The sequence below is a fragment of the Lagopus muta genome, chromosome 1, assembly GCF_023343835.1.
Source record: "Lagopus muta isolate bLagMut1 chromosome 1, bLagMut1 primary, whole genome shotgun sequence".
In the NCBI taxonomy this organism is placed as follows: Eukaryota; Metazoa; Chordata; class Aves; order Galliformes; family Phasianidae; genus Lagopus; species Lagopus muta.
Genome location: NC_064433.1, coordinates 138,273,390 through 138,293,283, shown reverse-complemented (window position 1 = coordinate 138,293,283; position 19,894 = coordinate 138,273,390). Strand labels below are relative to the sequence as shown.

Sequence of the window (19,894 nt, the reverse complement as noted above, 5' to 3'; positions counted from 1 at the left end):
AACACAATTGCTGTGAGCTCATTCCCACACCTGATTTACTTAATTACCCCATAGTACTGACTCCATCAGGGCTTGACATGAAGCTGACTTTACAGATCACAAGCTATTTTTTGCATAGGACGACCCATGCCCAAAGCAACACAAAGGAGACTAAACACTTCTCTTCCCAATATGGGAAACAATTCACTTACCTCCCTCACATTTTTATCACTGTTTCTCAAATACAACTTTTGGAAAACAAAGGAGACAGGTTTCTGAAAATTAAGATAATCCTTGACAAACTCCTCAAACTCTTAAATGCATGTGCTCACTTCACAATCACTTGCCACCTCCCACCTACAGATTAAAGCCCAGATCTCTGTGTGAAAAGAGCATAAAGGCACAAATAACAGCTCTAAACCTAAGATTATTTTAAAAGAGCAAGCTTGAATCATCTAAACATGTTTAGTATTTACTGATAATGGTGCTGGAAATAAGCCATCTGAAAGAAAACACTGTTAGAATTTCATTACTATTTTATAAATTGTCTTAATTTTCATTCATTGCGTCTGAAAAGAAAAAAAAAGAAAAAAACCTAAACAGCCTAAAAACAGCCTGGATTGCAACGTGAACTTGCAGCCCTATTTTTCAAAGCAAAGTAAAACAAAAGCTTTACTAACGTACGTGATAGCTCAGTCTTTGGGAGCTGGGAGCTTTTGGATTAGTATTATTACAGGTGTCACAAATATGATGCAAATTGCTGCTGTTAAAATAAAATGTGAGTTCTTGGAAGAGCTTAGTAGCATAGAAAACAAGACCATTACACTACTCTCTACTTAGGCAGAATTAAGAATATTAAAATATTTTTACTTTGGTCCAACACATCAAGACAAAAAAGAGGAAAAAAAAGGAAAAAGAACAGGTAAGATGCCAGAATGTGTAGAGTGTCTGACCTTCAAGAGAAAGTCACGGTTCCATACTGCATCACAAGCAAACAAACAGCATCAAGTTAACAGCTGTTGCAGCATGTGCTCATCAGAATTCACAGTGAAATTCTGGGAAAGTAGACTTAAAATCAAATTTGGCCTCAACACTCCATCCTAGATATAATTCTGCTATTTTCTATACAAATTCAAGGTCAGTTCCAAAGCTGTGCAACTTCTACATTGTTAACTCAGCATCCTACATCTTACACACAAGAAATAAAAATTACAAGAACCTGAAAAGCTTACACTCCTTGTGTTATTCAAAAGCAACCCAAGGGCATATCATTGAGCACCTCAGTACAGGAAGGACACTGATGTGCTAGAGCAGGTCCAAAGAACGGCAACAAGGCTGCTGAAGGGCTTGAAGAATATGGCCTACAAGGAGGGACTGAAGGAACTGGGGCTGTTCAGTCTAGGGAAAAGGAGACTGAGGAGAGACGTTATTGCTCTCTTCCAGTATCTGAAAGGTGAGAGTGGGGCTGGTCTCTTTTCACTGGTGACAGGACGAGGGGAAATGGCCTCAAATTGCACCAGATAAGTTTAGGGTGGATATCAGGAGAAACTTCTTTACAGAAAGGGTTGTAAAGCACTGGAATTGGCTCCCCAGGGAGGTGGTGAAGTCACCATCCCTGGATGTGTTTAAAAACCATTTGGATGTGGTGCTCAGGGACATGATTTAGTGGAGGGTTGTTAGAGTTAGGGTGGGATGGTTAGGGTGTGGTTGGACACGATCTTCAAGGTCTTTTCCAGCCTGGGCTATTCTATCATTCTATTATTCTATTACAAAGTTAACTACCTGCTAACAAAAGCACAGACTAAGATAAGTTACAATTAGCCAACTGCATTAAAAGCCTACTAGTAAACATGTTAATTATGCCTACTTCAAACAACCTTTATTTATTTATTTAATCTTTACATCCTGAAAATGCAGATGACGACAATGAATACAGTTCGTTTTACATATCCAGAGTTCAGTATGTGCTTTGCAAATGGTAAAGTTTTCTGAACTGATAAGCTGCTGAAAGTTACAGGCTGGCCAGGAGAACACAAACCAGCTTCAAGCTACGAGTTGTTGTTTTTGTTTTTTTTCCCCAAACAAGTTCTACTATACCAAAAGCATGTCAATGAAAGACAAGTCTTTACAACACGAGTACCTGCTATACACTTTTCCTGTATAACTCCTTGAAGACCACAAGGTAAACATACCTATGTTCTGTGAGAACATTTACTGCTGATGGATGATTGGCACAGTAGGCAAGGTATAAGCTTTTCATTTGTGACATCAAATTTAGAAAACATCCTCCAACTCTCTGCTGAGCTTCAGGCAACCTAAAAATGGAGTAACAAAGAAGTTACATTAATATGAACCAAAGAAAAAAGTTAAACCCAGGCTAAACAGTATGTGCCTGTGAGTGAAGTCCGCCCAGTTTATACGATGTTAACCTCTTTATTATTATTTTAAATGAACATACGGGTTTCTCTGGACATCAGCCAGCAAACAACAGCATCATCTTTATTCTTTACAGCTTCAATCCTGTATCTGCCAGGCTTGGTTACATCCTCAAAGCGTAGGCACAATATGACATATTTGTAAGACATTCACTTGGCTGGCCTTTTTCAAGAATTAATCAGCATATTTTTTAGGAGCTTGATTTTTACACAATGCATCTATTGTCATTATCCATGTATACACCATGCCAAGTCTTGAAATGAATATTACAGCATTTCAGCAACACTGGATCAAGTAGGCAATAGGATTCTCGCTCTACCCTCAACAACAAATGTGACGTGCTTAAAATTCTCACAAAAGTACCATATTAAGCTCTGATAGAACAAATAGCCAGTTATGGAGCAACTACAGGTAGTTTTCATACAATCATCCCTCATCTTGCTTTCTAAGCATCATAAAACACCTTTATGGCTCATTTGCCACAGGGACAAAAATGCTGCTTTACCACCAATATAGAAATACTTCCTGTAACTCATACTTTGTCTTCCATGCTAGAATGAATCACATCGGCTAAGCAGTAAATTTTTTCCGCAGTCTTTTTGTGCAGAAGAATTCTTTTTGTTGAATAACATTGTAACAGTAGCATTAGTTACTTCAGAAGAAAAAAAATACTCTGTAAGTGAAACAGTATTTAGAAAAAAAGGTTACTTTCACAGTTTTGGTGAACCTAATCAGTTTTGATAGTGTTTGTCTGAAAGATACGCATGCATTTTCTCTGTGTAAGTAATGAGGTGGTGGGGACAGGAAAAAAAAAATATGAATATACAACCTGTTTTTCAAAAGGTTGTAGCAGAAACTATCATTTCAAATTGCAGTAAGAAAACATCTCGAGTGTAAAATACACAAAGATGACTGAATCACAACAGCTTCAAACCTGAACAATTTGCAGAAAGCCCGAACTCTGATTCTGAATCAGTATAAACAGCAAAAACAAGACTGTGAGAGCTGCTCTATTTTAGCATCTCCTTAAGCTGCATACTTCTTACATAGGGAAAAAACACTCTCACACTTTTCAAAAATATAAAGAAATCTTCAAGTTGAACGTACACCAATGGGAAGTATGAAGTCTGTCTAGTCTTGCTTTCTTGCTGCTACCACACCACCACTCTCAGAACTCATCATGAGGATAAAGAATGAATCGGACTAACAAGCACAGTAAGGATGGATGTTGTTTCATCCATCTAGCTACTCTTAAATCCAGTATTTCACATTGCTCTGAAGCTAGATGAGTCCTCAGCAAACACCCAACAGACTGCCATTAGCACAGTTTGGTGGTCTCATGCTGACATTAGTTGAGATAATTCCCTCAGGTAGAATATTGTTTTTCATTTCAAAATCAAAAATCTCAGTGTCCTGAATCTGCTTGTAACATTCCTAAATATCAACAGATAGTGTTTCCCATCTGAAGAGAGATGCTGTCTAGTCCCTCTGTACGGCAAAGGAAGACCAAGTCGCTGAAGAATCAAAATTGACTGTGGAGATGTTCAGATGTGAGACAAGGGAAACCTTATCCAATAACACCGTTCACCTGAAGACATCCAGAAAATCTTGACTGAACTCCCCGTTAGCACGCCATGCTGGCTGCATTTTGATCACACGGTCAGGTGCTCCTTACATCAAAAGCCAGGGTCCGTATTTTACTGTCTGTAACTATTTCTCTTGAAATAAAATTTTAATTTTGACATTAACAGGGCAGCAGCTTCTGCAGGCATTTAGGGGAAACCAGGGGCATTCCTCAGTAGACTGAGAGATGTTATTCACACAGCCATCCTAGCAGGATTTCCCTTCTAGCAGTCAGTCTCCTTTAATAAATCTAAGCATGAGCTAACAATACATTCTTCAAGCAATAGAAGCAGTGAGAATCTCAGACTCTGTAGACACACAGAGGGAATATAGCTCAGCATTAAATAGTAAGAGGCCCCAATGAACAACTGCTAAAAATGGTAAAAATTGTCTCTGTATTGCCGGGGGGAGGGGGTGGGGAATGGTGGGAAGTGAATTATGGCTTCTCACAATAAGCAGACATCTGTGTCTCCTCAGCCTGCTGTTCTTTTAGCAGAAAGAAAGATCGATATTATTCTCTCTCACATGCTCTGTAACTTTATGCTACGTATTCTTTGCTGAATTAAGATAATCAACAGACTTCACGAGGGGGTGGCCACTCATTCCTTTCAACTTCTCAACTACATACAATATTTGAGAGTGTTCTACTAATTTTACAAGAGTAATTAATAAATTATCTCCACTTCCTTTAATTGCCTGAAAAACAACAATTTAATGCCTGTCACTAAATCATACAAACCTTCTGGTAATTATGTGCTCCAATTCAATAAAGAGCACAGTTTTATAATTTATTCTTATGTTGGCATCTAAATATTCTCTCATTTAATAGCTCAACTAAAAAGGAATTGTAAGCATAATAATACACATAATATAGGCACACATATATACATGTAGATATATTTAAAGAATGAAAAAAGCTTCAGTTATAAGAAAACCAAAGACATGTTTAATTTCATTTACAGGATTAGAGAACATTAACAAGGCCTATACAGGCATAATCATTGTACAACAGCATCTAAATTACTGAGTAATTACTATTTTTTGTTGCTGTCTCTGACAGCTACCAGCTCCATTCCCAGATTTAAAGTGGGTTCCTATTATAGCGAAATAACTTGAGAGCAGTAAGAAAGAAGATTACTTTGTTGCTCAGTCAGGATTACTTCTCATGATCAGTGATCATAACTGGACTGAAGCTTGACTGGCAGCCAGCAGAGAAACAGCAACACTACAGAATTGTATCCTGCGTATTCTGAAGTTTACCTTAGTTTTCACATCATTGACTTCTACAACACCACAGTAAAGGTTGTTGTAAACTGATGAATCCAGACAAATCATAACAGGTTAACAAAGGCAAATTTAAAGAAATATAGATAATGTAATCAGCATCTCATGCTGTCTGTAAGCTTTCTTTTTTGCTAGGATAAGATTACAACTCTAAACCTCACCTTGTTGTATGGTTACCAGAAGACTGTCACACACTGTCATCTATGTCCCTGCACATACAATTACACAGCCTGTTGCAAACTGGAGACTAACCATTAAGGAATTCAGGGAATCTGTTTTAGCAGGGGGTTGGACTAGATCATCTCCTGAGCTCCCTTTCAATCCTTACAATTCTGTGAATTATCTGGGCAGCATTTTCTATTCCTCTCCATCTCCTTCCACAAGAAATTTCCTGTCTCTCTTCCCATTTCTTTGAAAGGCTTTGAGCATCAATGCTAACTTCATTTGTTACAACTGCAAGAGTGAAAGTAAGCGAAGGTCTACAAAGATGATTAAATGATGAAGTTAGCTAATAACTTCAAAGGTGCAGTTTGTGAAAGGAACGTGAAACAACTGCAAAGCCTGGGGAGATGACGTGAACAGGGTTGCTAAAATAAGGAAAACTTTCACAGCCTTCCAAGCTGTTATTATTCACAAACTGAGACACTATTCAACTTGTAATCTATCAATCTACTTTTCAGTGCTCTCTTCAGTGTCATACCTTTCATTACCTGTTTACCTTACTTCCCTAAGATCAGTGAAGTTGCATGTTTCCTTCACACAAGCTGAAGGTAACGTGTTCAAGTTCACTTAAGATGGATAGCCTTATTTATTGATAGCCACAGTAACCAAAAGCAAGAGGAGCTACTAGAACAAACTTTTAACAGACATGACAGACAGACACTCAGAATCAATTCTGAAATACCCGTTAGTCTTGGGTTACAGAGAAGCATTCTCTTGCTCACAACTAGACCTTTCCCCTCCCCTCCACCCCCTGTTTTTAATCCCCATAACATTCCAGGACCATCCCAGAACAAGATGAGAAACATAGCTGTGATGAGCAAGGAGGAGGATGTAGGGAAAAGAAGGCAAAACCCTATGCGTGTGATGGTGCGGAAGATAAGTATGTTGCTACATAAAAAGCAGCTGGCCTTTAGTTTGCTACAGAGAAGATAATACATAGGCACTCTGGCTGATACTGGCATCACCAGACAACCTGCCCTGAGAACTGCAGCCACAGACTGACAGCTTGTACTCTCAGGTGAATGGACAAGTTTTTTTCAGCAAGAGATATCTGATCAACCACTTGCTCCAAAAACATCTAAAGAGCAGCACTTCAACAGCAGAGATCACTTGGATCAGCCCAGATATAATTAAATAGAGAGAGATTTGTTTATTGAGACACTGCTCAGATTTGGTACTGGATCACAGATCCGAAAAGAGCTTTAGAACAATGGACCACTCCTTCAAGAGACTGGGGCACTCTTACTCTGTTTTGCCATCATAAATCCTCTTCTGTAAGCTGAAGACTCCAGCAGCACCTCTCTGCCTTGGCCATTGCTGTGCTTTGACATCCATCAAAACTAAGCACACTTGAAAAGAAGCGATCAGTCAGAAGATTCTCATTCAATGCTAGTTAAACTCATTTAATACACTGTTTTTGTTTGCTAAACAATAAAAAGAAACTGCAAAGGCAGACGTAACCTCAAAGCATCTGCTACCCAGTCCCTAGCATTCAGGCAGCCAGACAGAAAAAATCCCAAGACTGCAACAGATGGAGCAGTGCACAAGAGCACAGCAGCTGTACTGCAGTGAAACCAACCCGGACAAGTTCAAAGAGGACAAACCTTCAGCAGTGCACCAGCAGAGCTTTCAGGTTTGGAAAATCGGGCAAGGCAGGAGGAAAGTTGGACACAGGATCAGAATCTGATTGTATCCAAATGCCTCTCTCCTCCAAAACACACCAAAATCCAAAAACTACAGCATGAAGTGTCGTGAAAGCAACCTATGTTTAACAACATGAAGATCAGAAGAAGTCAACAAGGTGTGGGCAAAAAGAAAGCACCAGGAAGTTCAACGTTCGAAGATTTATTAAAGAGAACTAAAATGACAAATAGATGCAAGCAGAATTCAGAACTTAACTAACATTCAAACTCGCAAGCACAAGAGCAAGAATCTGCTGAGCTATGTTGGCTGGCAACACCACAAGTGGCAGAACATCTGTGTTTGGTCACTCTGACAAGTTTAAGATAAAAAAATAAACAGAACAACACACCGGATGCTGCAACTTGAAGTGCCTGAATGATGGCACTGTAAGCTCCCTGCCAAAAATAAAAGAAAATGATAAATCTATTTGCAGCCTGGGAGTTTAGAGAACAGGTTTACCAGCCAAAAAAACATGGCAAAATGACAAAAACCAGGGCAGCAGGGCAAGCATTCTTCTACATTACAAGAATTCTGATGGATTAGATTCAAAACAGGAGGAAGTTGGATGCTCAAGTTGATATGCTATGATGAAAATTGAACTGAAAATGTAACTTGGCAGGACCAGCATATTTATAAAAAGAAAATAATTTAAAACATTTGTAGTAACCCTCCAATAATCCTGAAGCATCACTTCCTCTGCCCACCTACTATGATCCATGAGGTTTCCTAATTTATTACGTTAATATTTCACTTACCCAGAAGAAAAACAAAGGACTTTATGAAAGAGTGTGCTAACATGATTTAAATCACAGAAAGAACTCTAAAACACTGCTTTAAGCTTAAAGATAAAGCATTAATTTACATATCAAGTTAACATGAAGCTAGCATTAACATTTGTTTGAAGGCAATATTTTTCTTAAAAGCTGCTTAATCAAAAGTTTTGGAAGATGACAGTCTGCTCATTTTCTTAACTTGTGACTTATAGAAGCAAGATAATAGTAAAAAAGAATTCAACAGTAGGAAGTGAAATGATAAGAGAAAAGACAACAAAATATCTAAGCACGTGGACATACAGTCATCCTCAGAGCTTTGAGACTTGGTCAGCTACATGTTTGACTTGAACTTGCCAAAAAGAATACCCTTCTAACTCAAATGCAGCATGGAAGAAAGATCATTTTGAGAACACCTCCCTTCCACTGCTAAGTCATTAGCTCCTTTCCATTCTCCCCAGTATAAGCTGTCTAGAAAAAAAAGAGAGGGAGAGAAGCCAGATGGTAGGAGGACGTGAGATCCGAAGTCAGCAACGTGCCCAGACAGAAATTTATGTCTAGAGGAGAAACAACTTACACTTTGTCAAAGCTTCCTCTTAACACAGATGAGCTTAGAGGAACAGAGGAGGAAGAAGTCAAAATAAAATACATGGAGTACAATCAGTGCTGCCAAGATAGGTATTCTCTCCTCTGTCCAAGACATTCTCTCGTACTCGCAGCGAAGTGCTTCCAGTATTTCCCCTGCAAAGACTAAAACTTGTCTCAGCCTTTAGTAGCAATTTAAATGAGTGATTTGGCAGGAAACTAGCAAATTTGGATTAGCAGTCACAGTAGCTCATCACGTGGTCAGGCAAAATCAGAACACAAGCAAGGAAAAGAACTCAAGCAAGTTTAAGAAGAGGAACTACACTTTCTGCAGAGTTTCAACAGCAGAAACCTGTAGGGAAAATACAAATGTGATGTTCATCCTTCTTACACCTTCATTGCAGGAATAGTGAAAAACATCCTGCTACAACTCATCTAACCTATAGAAGGAAAAGAGATGTTTCCATTCTTCATGCCACTTTTCCTTTCTGCTTCATGATTCTTAGATAATACAGTACAGGCATTAAGACTGATTTTTTTTTCAGATTTTTCTTTCTATTCTATATGCATCTCCCAGCACATCTGATGACTACCATTGATTGGGACAAAAACGTATTGACCAAAAATCTTTTCATGGAGTCGTTCAACCAACTCACTTTCCTCCCTGCCTCCACTGTTCCATTACAGCATAAGCTACCTTTATTCTCTTTCACTCTTAAGAAGAGACCTAAAAAATCCTTCCTCCACAAAAAAAACACACTACTTTTTATCACCTCCTTGCTAGCACACAACTGCATTATGGAAACTTATAAATTGTTTCCTAACTATTTTAAAATTCCTACCTCTGCATTTGCATCCCAGGGCCAATATTTACCTGTACCAGCAAAGAATGATTATCTACACATCTATTACCTTTTTTTTTTTTGCTGTAGCAACTACCATTACAGTGAGAGGTACAAAACTTCATCTCAAACGTTAATTTACACAAGTTAAGTAATAATAAAATATTTGCTTGTTAGAATTCTACACCATCTGGTGTGCAATGTACTTACTTGGTGCATTCTTCTAAAGACTGTACAAGCATCTGCTGAAAAGAACTTATTTCTTCCAGATTTCCCATTAAGTATGAAGTGTTTGTCGAGTTTAACCTGTTGCCAAGGTAAAACAAAACGTGTTTATGTTTGCAGTTATTGAGTATTTGTTCTTAAACAAAACCTAGAACATTAAAAAAAAAAATGCTTACTGATCCTTTGATCAAGAGCCAGAATCAACCTGTCCAAGTCAGCAAGCAAGAAGAATGAGAGGAACTTGAGACAGAACCCCCTGCCTCAAGGATCTCAGTCCACACAAGAAAATGCACATTAACACTAGAACTGCAGTTTTGATGACATAAGCCCTCCCCAATACCCAAGTCATCTGCAGCCTTATCTTAAAAGCTAGAACAAACTCACATACTTTTCACTGGCTTGTAATGGTCGCAGGTAGTTCGAAAGCATTGTCTGTAGCTCCTTAGAATATTCATTTTCTGTTTCTAATATATTTTGTAGCACCTACAATAAATGACAATGGCTAATGGGTATTTTTCAAAAACATTCAAACTAATACCAGCCTTAAAACATACTTATAAAAGAACGCTCTTATATTCAGACATTTAGCATCAGCAGAAAAGCATTAACTGCTATATACTTACAGAACTCAAAGAGGAAAAGCACACCCAACCACACAAGCTACCCTTCAGCCACATATCAGGAGTGCTAACAATAATTACATTATGCTAACTTTTACTGTAAAGAGAGTGTCCTTCCAGAGCCAGGAGTAATTATTCCTCCTGTGCACTTCAAAATGGTCACAGATCAGAAAGTGGCAAAGCACATTAGAAGTTTTAAGAGAAACAAACGACTTGTTTTCTCAGTCTGAGTTACAGCACAATTTATCTTACTAGCAAAGAGTTCACTTATTCAGACACGCTGTTCTAGCTAAAAGGCCAGATTGATAAATATCAAATAACTGACGACTTCACTTTGCAATATGATTAGTATTGCTGCAGTGCTCTTCTTAAATGAGGATGCTCAAGCTTCCATCAAGAGTGCAGTAAAATACAGTACCACAAGGAAATTCTAAAAAAAATTATAATGTACAGTATGCACTTGCTTTTTGGATGAATGTGAATCAAACACTGGAATACTCCCAATTACGTACAAGAGAACATTTTAATGAGTCATCTCTAAGCAGCCTGCTTTAAGAGAACACTGTCAAAATCTACAGTGCTTCTAGTAGACAAATTATTTTTTGCCTTCAAAAAAGTGAGTGATCTAGCAGGAGATTCATCAGAATTAAATGCAAAAACATAAGACACGGTACGTTTCGAAAACTTTGGGAATTATTGCTCATAAGCCACACCACAAACCTCTTTTTTGCTACATGCCATATTTGCTGGGCCTACAGCAATATCTCATTTCAGCATTTATAGTAACGACTGTAATTGAGTGCATTATTCAGTGCTGTAGTCAATACTCTTTCTTAGGAAATAAAAAAAGCCATTCATTCCTAAATGCAAACCTGATGAAATAACTTTAAATAGTTCAGTATGTCAATGAAGAATTCACTGTTTCTTTCATTGGTGTCATTGATTCTGCTTATTCCTTGAATGGTTCTATTCATTTGGAGAAAGAGAGAGACCACTTTTGAGTTCATTCTTTTGTTGGAAATCTGAATCCTGAGCTGAAGATTAAAATGTCTCCATTCTCTGCTAAACATGATGACAGAAGAATGTCACAAGGAAAGCTGTAGCTATTAAATAGGAATCTACAGCATGAAATACAACATAGGAGCAAAAATTACTCAAAAAACCCCACTAAAAACGATTTTAGTCTTCTCTGGTCTAAACAAGAAAAACAAGAGAAAAGTACATTTCCATTGATCATAAAATAAATTAAATGCTGCTTTCTAAAACAAATATAATACAAAAGAAGTCAGCTGTTAACATGAGAGCATAAAAGTACTTGTGATCCATATGGTTCAAAACCAAATGCAAGATCAATGTTTTCAAATACAGCCTTTCCAACAAAAATCTTCCTGCTAAAGTCATTAGTTGGGAAAAGGAGACAAAGGCAAGGACAAAAACACAGCAACCTGATGAAACACAACATTTTCAGAAAACATGAAAAGACAAAAAGACCAACAAGTTTGCTGGAGACACTGAAGGACTGTGCTCCATTTTCTCAGAGTATTTTCCACCCTTTGCTACAAACAGCTTCCTGAGAAGGCTGAAATAAAAATCAGTTTCCTGTCTATCAGCTCAATTATTTTCCTGTGCTCACTGGGATTTTTATTTGAAGGCTTTCTTTGGAATATGTAGAAGTAGTTGGAGGAAAAAGATGTAAAGGATGAGAGGGAAAAATGGGAAAACTTAAGCAGTAAAAGCATCCACCAGATAAGTTAATTGGAAAAAGAAAAAAACTAAATAAAAATACTTTGCACAGGTTTTGAAGTAGATATTCTTACACTGCTTTACATTATTCTGCACAATAGTTCAGACATAAACACAGCTTTAAACACCTCTCAAAGCACATTCAGCCTATTTCCCTTTTTTCCATACAACATACTTCTAATTGAATATGTTTTTAAAGAGAACATCTTGCTGACATCACTCTAAAACATCCGTTTTGTGAACTTCTGCATCCTTCCAGCTTGACTTACCAACCTCATGACGAAGCAACAGGGATAAAATCCTTGGCTATGCTTTGAAGCATTAAGTGCCCCGTATTGCAATTCTGTATTCTGGCACCAGAGCACCCTTATATTCCTCATATCCACATCTTGCCCGTAAACTCTGATAATCACCTTTCTTCCCTTTCCTGTTTTCCGTGTGTTCTGGCTGCTGCAAGACCCCATGAGACCTCGAAGACCTTGTTTCCACAGCTCCACCACAACATTTGCACAGATAAGTCTGGGTACCAAAAGAGCAGCATTGAAGTGGCAGCTTTTACAATCCGTAACACTGATGAATGGCAGGCACAGAAAACTGAGCTCACAGAGCACAAGCTCTCTCAATCACAAGGCATGGAAAATTCAAGCTTGGTTAACAATTCTGTCACACAAAACCCCAGTCATTTCCCTAAGGGGAAAGCTACCACCCAAAAATGGATTTAAATGACCTGCACAAAGCTGATCACCTTCCAACAGAGGGAAAAAAGGCAGATTTCATAGCGACACTTGGGCATGATCCTGCAGCACATTCTCATTTTATGCAAGCAGTAAAGCATTCAAGTGGAGTATCACATGTTCAGCAAAAGCAGTCAATGTCTAATGTTCTTGGATCATGCAACTCAGACTATATTCCCTAAAAGAGGTCTCAAGAGGAGCACTGTAAAGCACCACAAAAGTATCCCATTATCTCCAGTGCCCTCTCAAACATTCATGAACTTTGATAAATACAAATACTTGCTCCAACTTGAAAAGCAGGGCCTCAGAAGGCACAGTTGTTTTCCAATCACTTATCAAAATACTCATACCATAGAGAATGCTGTCCATTTCTTTACCAGCTTCTAGAAAAGCTGCTTAGATTCCACACAATTATCTTCTAAGCCAAGATAATTTTTATGCGGGATGCCAAGTTTTAAATTCTCAAGGAATCAACAAGAAAAAATAAAACATAACCCATTCTGTCCTCAGGGAATAACATGCAATAATACGATCGCTTCTTCAGCGGCAGGCTACTGAATTACTTCTACATGGTCAAGTTAGAAACACTTCCAACAAGTCTGGTTCATATTATATCCTGTTCAGACTTGTAGCATTTAATGGAGAAGATGCTGCAGCACAGTCACTCCAGTAACCCACAGTCTCCAGCTAGGCAAAGTGTAACAATAAACCAAACGCATCCCATACTTTCAAGCAACCCCAACTGCGAGGCACCACTAATAAAGCACAGAGACCATCACCATCTGTGTTACGAACTTCGAGTGGAGTTCTGCAAATCCATGAACATGTTTACACGGAGATGAAGAACAGAAGAAAGCAGTCTCATCTTCATTTTAAGCACTTTCCTGAGCCTATGCAGTTGTTTTCCCAGAAGGGGAGATTAGCAAAGCCTCTCCTACCACTTCCTGAGTTTCCTCTGAACTGTCCTTTGATTCTTTTCCTCAGGCTGACCAACACACTCACAGGTGCTACCTGCAGCATAAATCCTTCCCTAGGAAAGATAGCAACAAATAATCATGAGGTTTACAGGGTCTTAGTATGTATGAAGGAATACAGTCACAACTCAACAGAAGCAAGGAATTCCAGCACACCAGTCCCAGAACATGCTTGGCTGTCAAGTGACAGCAACACAGTTTTTAATGCTTACTCTAACTCAGGCTATGCTCTTTCATCTACAGTTCATTAGGAGCTACTCTTTTTTGACCTTGAGTATGGGTTTCATGTGGATTGATGATGAAATGCTTATCATAGGGAAGAACCACATCTGTAACCATGACCAGTTACATAAAGCAGGAGTTGCAGCTCACACAGCAAAAATAGAAAAAAAAACTCAATTCACAGTTTAAACTGTTTGATTATTAATCTACCTTTAAATATCACTACATACTAATGACTTAAAATAATTATTTGGGTTCTATTGCCGTAGTAAGCACTTAGAATGTTTCAAGAAAATGTAGATGCCATCTACCCTAATTTAAATTTTAAGAACAGCAATAAAGTCTTACCTCTTGGAAACAAAGTGCATGCTATAGCACAGCCTCTCATTTTTTAAACAAAAATAATAAGGTGATGAAATTAACAATTGAAGGTATTTGTTACAGTGCAGAAAAAAGTGAAAACAAAACAATTATCTAATTCACTGCTGACAGACTTCAGAACAATATTCTAGGGCCAATGCTTTAATTTACCATCTATATTACTATGGATAAGTCAGTTTTCCCCCTCAGGACACGACAGATCCTCATTAGTTAATAAATAGCTAGCAGTCAAAACAGAAGGAAACTTATCTCATCAGATCAATGCACCTGATCAAGGTGAAAAATAACCTGGTTTTGAGTGTGTGATGTCACCAATGTCACTATTTATCATTTACAACAGAAAATGACAGACAACTGTAGAACGTAGCTATGGCTAGCTGCTTCCTAGCTGCTATGGCCAGAAGTTGTACCAGAGGAGGTTTAGGTTGGATATTAGGAGAAACTTTTTCTCTCAGAGAGTGGTCAGGCACTGGAATGGCTGCCCAGGGAGGTGGTGGAGTCTCCGTCCCTGGCAGTGTTCAAGAGGCGTGTGGATGAGGAGCTGCGAGAGAAGGTTTAGTGCTTGTGGTACTGATAGGAATGGGGGGTGGTTGGACTGGATGATCTTGCAGGTCGTTTCCAACCTTGCGATTCTGTGATTCCTAAAGTGGATAGTAACTCAAATTTCTGTGATAATGGCAATATGTTATTCAGGAAACAATTATAAAAAGAAAACAAAGACATTGCTTCAAAACTTCATGGCCTTTTGTAACTTTGCCTCCTTAACTATGGCTTTAGCCATTTACTTTCAAACATTTACTTTCTTTTATTTTCAATGAAGTAAACTGTTAGCCCTGACACTGGCCTAAGTTATTAACTAAAGTAGGCAAGCTTTAACTTATTTTGTACACAGTCCAACTGGATCTTTAACTAAATCCTAATTTAACAAACAACGTTTTATTACATTACGTATATTTATTATGACTTTATGTAACATGTGGACCTATCAGAGAAACCCTAAGACTTAGCAGCCCTCTTTAGGCTTAAAAAAAAAAAAAATTAAAACATCAATTTACTTTGACTAAAATGTCATAATGGATATATATTCAATTGAACTAAGAGCACTCTTCCACCCACTGAAACAATTAAACCTTATCTTTGCTGTATTTGTGCATTCATTCCAGTTACTTGTAGGGAAAAAACCCATAGGTTTTAACATCAAAACAGCAATTAAAGAGAAACAACCATCACACTACAGCAACTTCAAAAAAAAAAAAAAAAAAAGACAGTAAAATGGACTAACGAAGATACACAGGGAAAAAGTAAAAAGGGAAGCAATCTAGTATTTTGTTGCTGCATGTAGTAGAATGAGAGCATTACTTCTGCTATTTGAAGATATGTGCCTTCGTCAATCATTTTCATCAAGACTAGCAGGTGTGGAACACAAGCCAAAGCATCAGAGCCCATCATTTACCATGGAATTACAGCTGTTGTCAGATACATCATGCAAGTGAGTGGGGAGGAGCAGGGGGGTGCTTCAATATTTTCAAATAGGGGCCTATGCGCAAAGCTGCTCTGTTCCCCAGGTGGCTCACGTTATCCATGCCACAAAAGATGAAAGCATGAAACGATGTTGATGGTCCTTCTAACCCTGACAAATAAGATGAAGAGAAAAGAAAACCAAAGGCAGTGGTTCAAAGAAAAAGGAAAGAATGCTTGTGCTTTCTTCTTACGCCAGCAGGGAGCAGTGCTTAACAAAAAGCATCACACTGTTTTTGCTTCCCAAAGTACCTCCTGTTAGTAAACAAAGGTTTCGCAAAATGGTTACATCAGGTTTAAAGATTAAATGTCACATTTCTTATCTACTAAAAAGGTACAAATACTAGACTGTAGAACCCCTGGGTGCGTATTAAAGGCGATCCATATTTTCTAGCTATGCAAATTCTGCCATGAAATCAATTCGTCAGTTACAAGGGAGAGGTTCTGGAAGTTAATAACCAAGTCGATTTATAAGCATGAATACAAAGTAGGTAAATCATTCCAGTTGTTCAATGCCTTGTTCAACAAAAGAACAAAATATTCTTAATCATTTTCATACATCAGAATTCCATTAATTTATAGTGGCTGGAGAAGAGCGACTGCATATTAAGGTGAGAGAAATGAAATTAACAACTAGCCAAGCAAGTAAAATGAGCAGAATACATTACAGTAATGCATATTATTCACTTACTTTAGACTATAATTTTGAATCATGCTTAGAATCCATATGCATGATATTTCATTAAACAGAAATGATCTTGTTTGTGTGAGAACTCACTAAAATTCCTATCCGGTTTCAACACTAGGGTTCTGACAAGGCTTAATTTCATTGTAGTGACAAGAGCATTTAATTAAATGAGGTTCTACTGTATATAAAAAGCTCACAAGGAGAAAAAAGGTTCACTCACCACATTGTAATAGCTTTTGTTGATTGCAGATGTATCAAAGCCTTTAGGTGGACTCTTCAATGTACCTGATTTGGGGGAGACTGGCTTTTCTGAAATAAAAGGTATTTTTGTGTCAATGGGGTGCAATTTCATAGCTTAACACTAGAGGTCAAACAAACCACTTTAAAACAGTAAGATGGAAAAAATAATGCTTCATTAAGAAACGTTCATATTTATTATGCTAGGGATTACTGGTAAGGAATCAAAATTGTTCATATGATCATAATAAATGTAACACTAATATCAATGAAGGCAAACAAAAACTCTCCATTCTTTCTCCTGGAACTAGATTGTCAGTTAATAAAAATCAGCTTTTTCCAAATATATTTATTTAAAGGCAAAACATCACAGACTGCAATTAAAAGTGTTTTACACACTACTGGCACTTTCAAACAAATTTTGGTATCAATTTAATGAACTCGTAAAAATACTTGAGCAAATAAAGGTCAAACATATCAGAGGCAAGACACTGCAAACAGAATTACCATACAGTACAATAAAGTGATTTACCACGTGCCTATCTCAGAAAACCATTTAAAGAAAGAAACAAGATGAGCTTTGTCAATGAAATATTAAAAAAAAAAAAAGCAAAAAACCACCCATGCTTACGTACTTGAGAACAGAATCTATTATAGCAGTAAATGCTTGCCTTTATATAATAATCCCATAGGAAATCAACCCTCAGCTACACATGCTCTTCTGGAAGGAAAGCCTGTGTCTTCATGATCAGAGCTGTTGTCCTGAAAGCTGTGTGCTGGTTCCCAAAATGGGAAGACACTAAAGTCTCCTCTTGCACTTTAACTATTCCCCTGACTCACGCAAGGATCATCCTGCACGCTGGAAAACACAAGTTAAAAATCTATAGCACCACATTTTGATTTCTCACATTTGACTTAACACACCAGCAAGTGTGGATGCTCTGTGGTGTTTGTCAGGACTCTGTGGTGTTTTGGTTTGTTTCAAATAAGCACGCTTGCCTAAACATGCAAACTTCAGATAAGCACTTCAAGTCACATTAATCTAAACAGAACAAAAAAAGCATCATCAGAGCACACCTACACAAAATTTTACGTTGATTTTAAAAGCAAGTTTCTACTCCAAAAACATTTTAATAAGCATATATAATTTAACTGTAGTTAGCATGATTCCGCATGGCCATTAAGAATAAATTATGCAAGTCTCAGACCCACAACTGCCTTTACAAGAAAAACCCAGTCAGCTCCATTATAGGACAGCTATGGGGAAATCCCATGCCAGAAAGGCTGGCCAGGGAGGCAACACTATCAGCAGAATGATCCATAAGGCACCAGCCTCCATGGGCCTGTGCCCAGGGTGCAGTGACTTAGTGCTCTTGCAGGCTGCCCAGCAGGCCCCTCAGACACACAGCCTGCAGGCTGTCCTCCTGCCTCCTGGCTATGCTGGCTAGTCAGAGGGGTTAACCAGCAGGCTGATTGGTCCCCAGGGGCACTCGTGGCATCTTGAAGAGGGTTTTCTCTGAATTGCATTGGAATTCTTCTCAGGGAAGCTATTCTAAAAATACAGTATGGTCTTAGAGCTACCAAACATGGGCAAAAACATTTCTCCATACCATATCCTGAGATGATATGAGAACTCCCTTGGTGAAGAACCCCCACCTCAAGTCAGCTGTAAGCTGACAGAGCACAAAATCCCATTAGCTCCCAGCAATGCAGCTGGAAATACTGATGCTCTCACCAGGTGCTCTGCTATGTAATCAAGTAATTCCAAATGACGGCTACTGCCACCCAAAAACCCAAGCGGATTTGTGATCACACAGTCTATGCAAAAGAAACATCTAAGTTAACACTCTATACCCAGCTACTTATTTACATATTTAGGTAGAATGCTGCTCATTTATGGGAAAATTGCAACTTGCTTCATTGCACTGAATGACCAACGTGTCATTTGCACATAGGTGATTTATTTTCATTCTCTGTGGGAGCTCCCACCTGATTCTGCAATTTATAGTGACTTTCAGACTCACTAAAAACCTGAAGGTTTTCCACTTGCCAAAGAACATGAAAGTAAGAGCCGATGAAACTGATACACTCGAGCAGAAAGGTAAGTACTTGTTACTGAACTATGTCACAATACAGATGCCTGACCCTTGCTATTCTGGAGCAAATTGACTGGTCATAGAATACTGGTTACTTCGCCATCTTAAAAGATGTAAAAATATATCTCTTCTCTAACATTATTCCTCTCCTAAGCTGCTGAAGATAGGAAAATTTTGCTGAAATAAACAGTAATTTATGTTACCAGCTGCTCAGCTGACTCAGTTATCCACAAAGAAGATTAAATTCAGGTTTAAAGAGAAGACGCAGAAAAAGAATCATGCATTAGAATCCTTTTGCCTGAACAGCCATAATCAACGTTCAGCTTGTAGAACGCAAAGGCTGCTTCTATTGTAGAAAAAAAATTAGGCACAGTAAATCAGCCCATCTATCGTGTCTGGTATCCTGCCTCTAAGCACTGCCTTGCTTCATAAGGAGGAATAAAAGTCTTGTTGCAATTAGCTCTATTACACAGTGTGTTACAGAGAAGAAAATCCTGATCTTGCATGTAAGATATCACTTTCTCAGCATAAACAAAAATAACTGTCTGTTACTCTTTATGATATAGCATCAGAGTACTTTCACAAATGTGCAGCATAACCTGATAAACATTTCAAGCAGGTGTGACCCACATCCAACATACTGGGAACATATAAAGGTCTTAAGCCACAAAATCCATAGGTTTCAGTAACGTTAGTTAAACCCTAGCATCTTACCCATTCCAACACCTAAGTGCTGCTTCTCAAAGTACTGAAAGCTGTAATTTTTCGAGTGTGTCCTAATCAGGCTTCCCCATACAAAATGTTCTTTCCTTCTGCCTACTTGTCTTTTAGCCTTTTAGTCCCTACATAAACCTGTTATATCAGCACTGAAAATGCAGTACGGACAGCACAGGACCAAATTCAAACCAAACAAGCACCCACTCAAGTATTACTCTAATCAATTTTTGCTAGTAGAATATCACTTGACAGAAGAAGAAAATATCCCTCCAAGTATGCATGGGTGGGAAGAGGAAAACCAGCATTCTCGTTTTC

General features: G+C 38.2%; 1 protein-coding gene across 6 annotated transcripts in view; it reads right to left on the bottom strand.

Annotated features, from left to right (window-relative positions):
- Nucleotides 1-19,894, bottom strand: part of ARHGEF7 (Rho guanine nucleotide exchange factor 7) — a 107,176-nt gene that overhangs the window by 37,931 nt on the left and 49,351 nt on the right. For 5 of the 6 annotated variants that reach the window (XM_048934557.1, XM_048934558.1, XM_048934562.1 and 2 more), the window contains 4 exons: nt 16,750-16,838; nt 10,038-10,132; nt 9,635-9,730; nt 2,172-2,294 (listed from right to left, as the gene is read on the bottom strand). In XM_048934557.1, the coding sequence (XP_048790514.1) occupies nt 2,172-2,294; nt 9,635-9,730; nt 10,038-10,132; nt 16,750-16,838 (403 nt within the window). Of the gene's footprint in view, nt 1-2,171; nt 2,295-9,634; nt 9,731-10,037; nt 10,133-12,425; nt 15,532-16,749; nt 16,839-19,894 lie in introns of those variants that run through there. The other variant, XM_048934563.1, reaches the window with a different exon arrangement.